The sequence below is a fragment of the Phyllostomus discolor genome, chromosome 14 (assembly GCF_004126475.2).
Source record: "Phyllostomus discolor isolate MPI-MPIP mPhyDis1 chromosome 14, mPhyDis1.pri.v3, whole genome shotgun sequence".
Lineage (NCBI taxonomy): Eukaryota > Metazoa > Chordata > Mammalia > Chiroptera > Phyllostomidae > Phyllostomus > Phyllostomus discolor.
Genome location: NC_040916.2, coordinates 5,033,740 through 5,044,641, shown reverse-complemented (window position 1 = coordinate 5,044,641; position 10,902 = coordinate 5,033,740). Strand labels below are relative to the sequence as shown.

The following is a 10,902-nucleotide window of genomic DNA, read 5'->3' as shown; positions in this document are numbered from 1 at the left end:
GTGGCCCAGTGGGTTGGGCCTTGTCCCGCCACGTGAGTGCTTGCTCGTTTGGTTCCCTGGTCAGGGTGCGCAGGAGAGACCGCCGATCAGTGTTTCCCTCCCTCCCATCCCCTCTCTCTTTAAAACAAAACAAAACACTACACAAGGAAAGAAGAAAAAAATCCCACTGGAGATTTCAGTTCATTTAGCAAATGAAATTAGGCTTTTTCAGAACTGGGTTCAGGGGTGGAAGTAGGGTTAATAGGTGGCAAAATCACGCCGGAGAGGTCTGTTTCCTGTCTCCAGGTAAAAATGGCAGGATAGGGTAGCAGCACATGAGTAGGTGGGGGGCAGCAGCCGGCTGACCCTGGAGAAATGTCGCTTCAGATGCAGGTCGCTGAGCAGTGTGCAGTGCAGCTAGGTGATTGCTTAGGAGGACCGCCAGGTTCTCCTGCACCGCCGTTCTCAAAATACATGACCTACATCGGCGCTTGCACGAGGCCAGATAAGTTTGGGAAGTAGGGTGTCACCCCTTGGAGAGCCAAAATGCATATTAGGATGTTAAAAGCTCTAAGAAGTCCTTCAGTTAAAAAAACCCTATTTATGCACCATTTTCTAAGCTTTCTGACTATTGCTGACACATCCCCTTTTGAGAGGCGTAATAGCTGTTTTGCAATCACTTTTTGTGTTTTATTGGGTAATTTTCCAGGGTTGGCATAATCAGGTAGGAGACAATCATTTATTAACAGTTACAAGACTTCACGTGGATTCTCACTGCAGGCGCTGCACTTACTGGAATATGCCCTTTAACTGGGAGTCCATAAAGGTGACTCCCTTTGAAATAACCTTTAACCCAACACCGCCCAAATAAGAGGACAGTGTATAATGAAAAGTAAACCAGCAAAGAGAGGTTCTAATGGGCAGGAAGATGGGTGTCAGGAGGTTGCTGGAACCTCAGAGTTGGCCTCACAATTCCCACGTATTGTGAACACATCGCTGCTGACAGAAACCCCTCTCCAGTCAAGGTCCCCTTCCATGTTGCCACGGCAACATAGTCCTCCGTGGACCTGGTGGCAGCACTGATTCCTTTCCCTGAGAAGCTCTTCCCGTGCCCCTCAGGAAACCACACTCTCCCCTGAACTTCTGGTACTCCTCTGGCTTCTCTTCATTTTCTCTGCTGGATTCTGTCCTGGTTTCAAACTTCTAGGTGTTGAAGAACCTCAGGGCTCAATCTTCCAGTCCCACATTCACTCCCCTGGTGGTCCGACTCAGCCCCACCCCCTACATTCTGTATGTGACCGTGAAATTTACATCTCCAGGCCTGAGTTTCTGTTAACCTCTGGACTTTTTATTTTTTAAAATATATTCTATTGATTATGCTACTACAGTTGTCCCATTTCCCCCGCTTCACTCCCCTCCACCCTGCACACCCTCTCTCACCCACATTTCCCTCCTTTAGTTCATGTCCGTGTGTCATAAGTTCTTTAGTTTCTACATTTCCCATACTATTCTTACCCTCCCCTGTCTATTTTCTACCTACCATCTATGCTACTTATTCCCTGTATCTTTCCCCCCCTCTCTCCTCCTCCCACTCCCCTGTTGCTAACCCTCCATCTGATCTCCATTTCTGTGGTTCTGTTCCTATTCTAGTTGATTGCTTAGTTTGTTTTTGTTTTAGGTGTGGTTGTTAATATTTGTGAGTTTGCTGTCATTTTACTATACATGTTTTTTATTTTCTTTTTCTTAGATAAATCCCTTTAACATTTCATAAAATAAGGGCTTGGTGATGATGAACTCCTTTATCTTGACCTTATCTGAGAAGCACTTTATCTGCCCTTCCATTCTAAATGAAAGTGTTGCTGGATAGAGCAATCTTGGATGTAGGTCCTTGCCTTTCATGACTTGGAATACTTCTTTCCCACCCCTTCTTGCCTGCAGTAACCTCTGGACTTTTTTTATCTCCCAGCCTTTGACACTTCCAAACCAGAGCTCTGTGGCCCATCATCTCCCAGCGTTGGGTGGCTTCCTCACTGCCCAGTTACTCGGTACCCAGTTACTCGAGCCCAGTGCCTTCGGGTCAGCCTTGCTTCCTGTCTTTCTCTCACACACCCACACACCCAACTCAGCAGATCATCTGTTTGACTTTCAGAACAGAGCTCTAACCCGCACTGTCCAAGCCACCATCTCCTGTGTGGTTTATTGCCGTTGTAACTTCGCCTGTGCCCACTATTTCATCCCTGCCCCTTGCCTGCTCACAACTCCCCTAATCTCACATAACTAAAAGGAAAAACTCCATATTCCTAACATGGCTGATACCGTCTGGCCCCTACCTTCCCCCCCCACCCCGACCTATTGCCTGGCGTTCTTCCCCTCCCCTGCTGCACGGACGCACACTGGCCTGCTTGCTGGTTGGTCCTCAGGTGCAAGCATAGTGAGTCTAAGGCCCTTGCACTTGCTGTGTCCTGCCAGATGCGATCTTTCCCGGGTACTTGGATGGCTCGATCCTGCACATCATTCAGGTTTCTGCACAAATGGTACCTCCTTAGAAAGATCTTCCGAAGCATTTCTTGACATTCCCTCTTCCACCTCCCTTCCCGGCTTTATTTTTATGGCACTGAGTCATCCCTCATCCTGTGGCATGCTGTCTCTCTTTGCTGTCTCTGTGTCTTCATCTGCAGTGCAGTCTCTCTGAGGCAGGGACTCCCATGTCACCTTCTGCCCCATCTCTACACAGAGATGAGTGCCTCCAGGACAGCAGGTACCCAATACGTCGTTCTAAGTGAATGAAGGAATTCTCTCAAACACCTGTGTCACTGTGCCTTCCTTTGGAGAGTCTGGTACACTGGTGGGTTGGATCTCACACCCACGGAGCAGAGGGCAGTCTGGAAAGAGGGCAACTGCACGGCACCCGGGAACTTGTCAGAACTCCTAACAAGAAAATGAGAAGAAAGGCCGGCTTGCTCTGTGGTTGCGTTCGCGCTGTGGCATGAGAACCTGCCTGCCTTTCCCGACTCTGACGGTGCGTCAGAGGGGTAGTGGTTGTCAGTTCCTCACGTGACAGTTTCATTTCTCCTAAAATACCAGCCGTGTGAACCCACAATACGAGAGAGACCTGTCTGCAGGGAGCACTTGGTCATATTGTTTCCGGGCTTATGCAAATACGGGTCGAGTGTCCTTGAGAATAGACAACACACTCAGTTTAAAGCATTTTATTTTAGAAAAGGCAGTCAAATTTGTTTCAGCCTTATTTTCTATATTCACAAATTAATACTGATCACCTTAGATAAAGCTATTGATTCTTATTTCTAAATCTGTATAAAAGGGATGTTTTCTTGAAAGCCCATGAGAAAAATCCAGCTGTCTCCTTTTCGTCCCAGTCAGCCACTCCCTGCAGTCGGGCTGCAGGTTCAAGTCCGGTGGGCATCTCATGCTTCTCCCCGTCTGCAGACACAGCTCAAACCACAGCCCTGGGCCACCAGCTTTCAAAAGAGTCGGGACCTGTTTGGCTTACAGTAAATATGTAACAAACACATGAACAATTTCTAAGCTGCTTACAGGTTTTAAAAATAAAAATTGCCAACATTTATGAAGCAGTTTCTATGTCAGGCATATAATAACTGGTTTATACAAATTCACTTAATTCTTTCAGAATTCCTTTGAGGTAGGGTAAGATTCTTTTAGAAATGTCACTTTACAGATTTTTAAAACAAGCAAAGCTGGAAGAGCCTCAGTGATCTCTCTGCCACAGAGACAGACGCTGAGACCAACGCTTGAACCAGGTCTCTGGACAGCCGGGTTCTTACCACCGCACCAGGCTGCTGGCAGGTGGAGCTGGCTTCCAGGACAGTGCCCACAGTTCCAGGATAAACTTCCCGTGTCGGGCATGTGACCCGCAGTACTGGGGCAGGTTACTGAGAGTCGTGATCCACTTGTTTTTATACATGTACATTTGTATATGCACAAGTGCAGGCGAACTGGTGCACAGTCCTTGTCACAGCCACGTCACAACCCAGCGCAGCTGCTCTCCCTCGCCAAGTCTCTGAGTTTGCCTTCTTTGCACGGGATTTGCTTGACAGTCAGGCACAGCTTCCGTATACTACACAGCCTGAATTGTTCCAAAATCCTGTTTTTGTTAAAGAACTTGACGTGGTACACAGGCATACCTCGTTGCATTGGGACTCACTTTATTGCGTTTCACAGATGTTGCATTTTTTTACAAATTGAAAGCAAGAGCCTCCACCAGCAAAAAGACGACAACTCATTTTATTGCGATACTCGCTTCGTTGTGATGGTCTGGAACTGAACCCCCAATATCCCTGAGGTATGCCAGTGAAGAGTTGTTTTCCTCTATAGAAGATGTAAATTTACATTGGATATTTTTGAGAAATCCTCAGTGCCGTTTCTATACCTTCTATAAGCTAGTCAGTGTCAGTAAAGAAAGACAGAACATCCATCTCAGTCTCGAGGCAACTTCTGGACCAGTTAGCACTGACTACTAGCAGTGGTGTGCTGGCAGATGTTTACCACCGGGCTCTCCAGGTGAGACTAGCTATGATTGGTAGCTTTTGCCAATTGCTGTGGTGTCAGTACTCCCACCATGGCCGATCTCCAGCCACCAACACCGTGCCCCTGAGAGGGGAGCCCGAGGGAGACACCCAGCGACACTCCTTTGCACAGTGTGCGCACCACACGGGCACGACAGTCACACATTGCTTCAGGAACACAGGCGTAGAAAGATTAGGAAGTGATGAGTTTTGAGTAACTATTACCTTTGTTTTTCGTGTATTTTAAGTTTCTATAATTTAATTTTTAATAATGGCTGTATTTAACAAATAGCTTTTAAAAAGAAAGTTTAACAATCAGCTTTTATAAGCCCGTAGAAGCTAGCCCAGCATATCACTGAATTAGTGTCCCAAAGACAGCAAGATTCAAGTTTTCCTTTTACTGTTTTGGATTGCGGACAAACTACTGATGTCAGCAGCAGGAATTTGAGGGACGTTGGACTGTTAATAAATAAAAAGCACACAAACCCTGAGAGCATGCCATGAATTTGTTCTGATTAACTTAAAATGCATCTACATACAGCAATGATCACCGAGCTTTATAATTTCAACCTGTATTTTCAAATTCAACTAAGAGTGACCTTCAAACCCAGAGTGTGGTCCACCCAGGAGGCAGCCAGTGGCGTGAAGCGGATGACTGTTTGCCTCCTTCCCAGGCAGACAGCTCTGACCAAAAGCCAGAACCAGGAACGAGGAAAGGAACTTGAGTAGCCAGGTGCACCTCTAATGATTTGCCCAGGGAGGACCCAGGTACCAGAGCCCGGTTTAATTTCTTCTATGCCAGTGTCCAGTGTGCAGAAGTCCGAACCGAGGGGTCGGAGGCTGCTCCACGGCCGCCCCGGCGCCCTTCCACACTTCGGTCTCCGCTGGTGCTCGAGAGGCCAGGTGTCTTCGCCTGCCGCCTTCACCCACTTTTACCTCTGGTAGCACTCTGAGCTTTCCACTCCAAGAGGTTTGTCCTGGGTGAGAACTGCAACAGAAACAGACAGACAGACCAACCAACCGACCAGGTAGCACATTTCAGCAGCTCCGGTGACACTGCAGCGATCACTCATGCTGAGAGCTTGCCCGAGCCTTTCGTTCCTCTGCTGTCCCATGGCCCCTTGGGGAACCAAGTGACAAGTCAGACCCACGAGCCCTGGCAAACTGTTGGTGGGGACAGTTTGTTGAGACTAGTGTCTTGGGCTTGGGGAATATGTATTTCTTTCTGTCCTCCTTGATTGGGAATTTATCAAGTGTTAGTTGACATTTAGCAACTATCCAATATTACTTTTTTAAAGATTTTATTTATTTTTAGAGAGGGGGAGGGAGGGAGAAGGAGAGGGAGAGAAACATTGATGTTGCAGAGAAACCTTGATCGGCTGCCTCTCGCACGCCCCCAGCCCACTGAGCCACACACCAGTCAGGGCGCAGCCACTCCTTCCTGCATGTGCAGGTGAGCGCTCTGTCCTGAGTGTGGGGCTAGACGGCAGTGGGCACCTGCCACCGGAGAAGCAAGGCTGTAGTCAGAGCTGCCTGGGAAGCCCTTGTTGTTCTCAGGGCTTTTAAACGGATTGTTTAAAGGGTGCATGTGTCCACCTGCCAAGAGAGGCCTCTGGCTGCCTGTTCCTTCAGTCTTGGCTTCCTGTGGGGGAGACCAGGGCTCTGCCTGGGCACCCCCTCTTAATAACTGGCTGTGTGCCCCCTGAAACAGTTGTGGAGACTTTGAGAGGTCTGGGCAGAGGTCATGCAAACAGTTTTGGGACCGCCCCTGCCTGGGGTCTCCAGGAGTGAGACTGTTCTGAGGTGGTGTCTCTGCCCTGAAAGTGCTTTTCTTTGCTACTTGGCCTGAGGGACTTCTTTTTGAAAAAAAAAAAAAAAAAAAAAAAGGGTGTGAACTAGAGTCAAAATCCTCAACTGCAAAGATACAGCCAGTTGGGCTGCTGGGCTGAATTCCAGCCAAAGAGTCAGGTTCTGCCTTTCAGTGCCCGGCACAGGCTGGAAAGGGCCTTGGCCCAGGGTCCTGCAGCACGGTAGGGTGCAGGAAGCCAAGTTCATATCCGTGCCCCTCTCCTCACAGAGAAACCATGAGTCAGCCCGCCCCAGCCGCTGCTGCCCTAGGAGCGCGGCGCAGACAATTGCATGGCAAGGCAGGAAGAGGGGAAAGGAAGCTGTAGAAAAATAAACATTTCCTTGCATTTTACTTGAAACAGAACAGCAGTGCTGGTGTGCTAAGGTCCACAGTATCTCCCATAGGTCCTCCCCCCGTCCCCCGCCCTCACCCGGCTCTGTTTTCCTCCTCTTGTGCAGAAACAGATTCTTTCCTTACCTGATGAGAGTCCAGGGTGCATCCTGTGGAAAAACAGGAGCAAGATGTAGAAGGCAAAAGCCAAGCAACCAAAGATCACGCCACAGACCAGGAAGCTGTAGCTGCCCTGAGCCTGGAATATCTGCCAAAGGGGAAAACAGACACACAGGCCGTCAGAGCCTCCCACGGAGATGTAGGGGAGGAAGCGGCCCCCTCGGGCCCTTGGCAGGTTCTCTAGTCAAGCTGAGGACTGTCACACCAATAGATAGAGCCATGGGGAGCAGGGACGCCTTGGTCTTGTTTCAAGGTCATGTTTCTGGAGGAGACAGAAACCACGTTCTACTGTGAGGGCTGGACCGGGGGAGCCCTGCTGTCCCTTTCAGCTCTGTGTCTGGAACCTTCTGAAAAATCTCCTTATCTTCCTTAAAACTCCAGTCATCCTAGGTGTTTCTCCACCCACAAGGCCTGACCAGGATTTTGCCGGGGAGATTACATATATCCTTATATTCCAGAGAATTGTAAATATATGCCCAAGGAGCCCATGGAATCCCACGGGCCCGGGGCCAGCTCCAACAGCACGTACCAGCTCCCTCCACTCCCTCCACGAAACCACACCGGAGCCCGGCCCGGCCAGCACGGCGCTTCCAGGCAGAGGGCACCAGAGACGTGCTCTCCCCACCCGGGGGCAGAAGCAGTGGAGAGAACAGTGGGGGGCCGGGGGGGGCGGCTTTGGGAGTCTGAGAGCGCTGGGTTTGGTTGCCATCGCTGGCAGTTATGAGGAGTGGGATGACTGAGGGTGAGCTGCTTAATCTGTCTGAGTTTCAGTGTCCTCCTCTGTAAAAAGGGGGACGACAATGTCTACACTGTCGTCTTCAGTAGAAAGTAGACTTCTTCTCCTCCTGTTGGACATGTGAACTGTGGGTGTGTGTAACAGGAGCCAGCCTGGGATCAGAGCAGGAACTGGGCAGGGACGCTGGCCCTTTGCGGGGTGGCCCAGCAAAGGCTGTGCGAGGTGGGCTGGGGGAGCGGCGGGCCGGGAAGGGATGGACAAAGGCCTCTGCAGCTCAATCCCGTCCCAGGCCCGGGAGCTAAACACGTTCCCACGGGGCCCCCCTGGCCCCGCTCCCAGACATGACCTGTGTTTGCTTTGGATGCGGCAGCCCTTCCCAGCTCCGGCCCCCTGTTGGAGGCTCCGCTTCCAGGGCTGGCTCAGGAGCGGACACAGGTAACACAGAGCGGGCCCTGCTCGCCTGGGTTCAGAAGGCACTGGCCGCAGCTTCCCGCCTGCTCGGAGGGGTGCTCCCCGAAGGCTCTCTCTCCCTCCCCCCAGAGTTTCCCACGTACCCAACCAACCAGCATCTGGAGGGCCATCTCGCCAATTCCCGCCCCTGTCACCAGCACTGTGGTCGCACAGCCTACACAGAACAGAAGGATGTGGTTTAGTCAGAACAAGTCAGGAGACAGAAATCAGCAGGCGTCATCCAGGTTATTTCTGGGAAGTCTCTGGAAAGTAGCATGGCTGCCTAAGAGGACTCCTTGGGATTCCTAAGATTTCGCAAACTTCAGCTCTTAATTTTTCCTGGGAATGCATAGGTCTCGAGGTCATTATGTCCCTCCCTTGTTCTGAGACCTTCATCACCCACAACTGTCCTCCCAGTGAATTCCAAGCTGTTTAGCCTGGTGTTCAGGGCCCTCCCAATGGGACCACCACCGACTTTTCCAGAAAGATCTCCTGATCTCTGCAGGCCAGCCCTCCACTGGTCAGAACAGTGTCCTCGGAGCCCTGGCACCGCACTGGCCAGCTGCACCTCTGGTCCACCTGGCGACGTGGCACAGGCTGTCAGGGCCCAAACTTCAGAGGCAAACTGGGGCACCAGGCCCCGCTGTGCCACCTGCTAGCTGTGCGGCCTCAGGCGAGTCCTGTGCCTTCTGCAGGCCTTGGTTTCCTTCCGTGAAGTGGGCGCCACAGCACAGCCTGCGCAGGGCTGCCGTGCGGCGCCCTCTGGTGCAGTGTGTGGACATGCCCAGCGAAGTCCCGCCACACGGCAAACCCTCGACACCAGGCCAGGCCCGTTCTCAGCTTCCACCCTTCAATGCTGCCGCCTTCAGGACAAAGTCCAGGGGCCTTAACGTGGTCTCCAGGACCCTTCACAGTCTGTCCCTGCGGAGAGCACGGACTCGTCTCTCCCACCACCTGCCCCCAGGCTGCCCTCCGGCCAGGAGGAAGCGTCAGTTTCCCGCCTGCACAGGCGCACGCCTGCCTGCCGCCAGGTCGGGACCCCTGCTGCCCCTCCTCTTCGTCCTGCGGGCCCCTGCTCGGCCTCCAGGCCCAGCCGAGATGTCCTTCTGTAGTCTTCTCCCCTCGCCCCCTCCCTGGACCTGGGTCAGCTGCTCCCCGTGCTCCCTCAGCCCCCTCACCCTATGCTCACGCACCCTGCTGTCTGTGCAGGCTTTAGGTCCCTGAGAGAGGACGGTGCCTTGAATTTTAGTTCTGTGACAGGTACCACTGCCTATTGCCAGCATGGTGGCCAATGTAGGATAGGCACTGAGTGTTTTTATTCTGGGCTTCAAGTTCCTCTTTTAATCTCTGGTTTATGTTGTTACCTGTCTCTGCTCCTTCGCTCCCACACTGGCCACTGGCCCCTGCCCTCACCCTACCCTTCTCCGAGTGCCTTTCCTTTCTCCTGTCTTTCCAAATTTTGGGCCAGCTCACATCCCATCTCTTCCATGAAGCTACCTTGAGATTTAACATCAGTCCCTCCCTGGTCTGAATTCCAGTGGTAACCACTGTCAATTTCACTCATTCACTCAAAAACCTGCCAGCACCTTCCGCGCATCAAGGCCTGTGCTAGTGCTGGGGCTGTGCCAATGAACAGAGCTAACACATACACTGAGCACCTGGGAGCCAGTTAAGCTGCTAACTCAAGAGCTTTACAATTTCTCTAATGCGCAAAACAATCCTCAAAGGTGAGTATGTGCATTCCCATTTCTCAGATGAGAAAACAGGCTCAGTGAGGGGAAGACACTGAATCACCCAAGGCCACAAAGCCAGAGAGAGCAGAGGCAGGACTGATTTGGGTCTGCTGGCGACCTCAAAGCCCTCACGCTTGGCCTTGTCCCTCGCCGGCGCCCACAGGGACTGCGTTGTCAAGGAGAGGATGCAGATGACCAGGCACAAAAGCCCTGAAGGGATCACACATGAGAAGCAGGTACAGAGGAGGGGATCTTTCCAGTGCGGAGCAGAGAAGCTTCCCCGAGGGGCAGAGAGGAGGGGTGGAGTAGAGGGCATTCCTGCACAGGGTTCACCGCGTGCCAGGTGTGGAGGGCAGGACGGTTGTGCGCCTGGGTGGGGGGGGGGCAGTCGGCTGGAACGCGACTCCAAGGGGAAGGAAAGGAGCTCCGAGGAAAGACGTGAGGCCGGAATCTGCTCTGTGTTTGAGCGGTAGCGCCAGGTCCTTGCCCTGGCTCCACGTTAGATCTCCCAGAGGCTCTGGGCCAATTCCCTCAGACTCCGTGCAGGTGGAGCCCAGGTGCTGGGTTCTGTTACAAGTGCTCCGGGTGACTCCAACATGGAACCAGCACTGAGAACCTCTGACGGACGCATGTGTGAAGGCAAAGAGACAAGCCACGACCTGCCCAAGCAGCAGTGGAGGTGATGGGGCAGCAGGAAAAGATGGGTGCTGTGAAGTGTTCCAGGCAAGTGAGAGAGGACAGAGGCCTGAACTGAGGCCAGGAGGGGAGAGATGAAAAGGGGATGGTCTGGTGACCACCCGCAGGCGGAACCAACCAGCATCATTGCTATGACTGCTGTTTAACATTTGCTGTAGCTCAGAGCCTGTGGGATACAGTGAGTGACAGGCGACATCAACATTGTTTCATCTACCCACTTTGGGTAGATGCGGTTTGGGGATTGCCCTTGGAGTTCAAGGACCCAGGTCTCCTGTCTCGGTGCTGTGGGGAATCGAGGTGGGTGCAGGTCCAGCTGCTCCGGCCACCCCTGCGCCGAATCCCCCCTCCTCCAAAGAAAGCATGCCTCCTCAATGCTGGTTGTCCTGCACGCTGGGGCATTTCTAG

The 10,902-nt window shown here is 52.2% G+C and overlaps 1 protein-coding gene across 1 annotated transcript in view; it reads right to left on the bottom strand.

Annotated features, from left to right (window-relative positions):
• Nucleotides 1–3,285: 3,285 nt before the first annotated feature.
• MFSD4A (major facilitator superfamily domain containing 4A) overlaps nucleotides 3,286–10,902 on the bottom strand; it is a 28,587-nt gene continuing 20,970 nt past the window's right edge. Inside the window, exons 8-10 of the mRNA XM_028530919.2 lie at nucleotides 8,173–8,243; nucleotides 6,850–6,970; nucleotides 3,286–5,511 (exon numbers count right to left, since the gene is read on the bottom strand). Of these exons, the coding sequence (XP_028386720.1) occupies nucleotides 5,456–5,511; nucleotides 6,850–6,970; nucleotides 8,173–8,243 (248 nt within the window). The 3' untranslated portion in view covers nucleotides 3,286–5,455. The remainder of the gene's footprint in view (nucleotides 5,512–6,849; nucleotides 6,971–8,172; nucleotides 8,244–10,902) is intronic.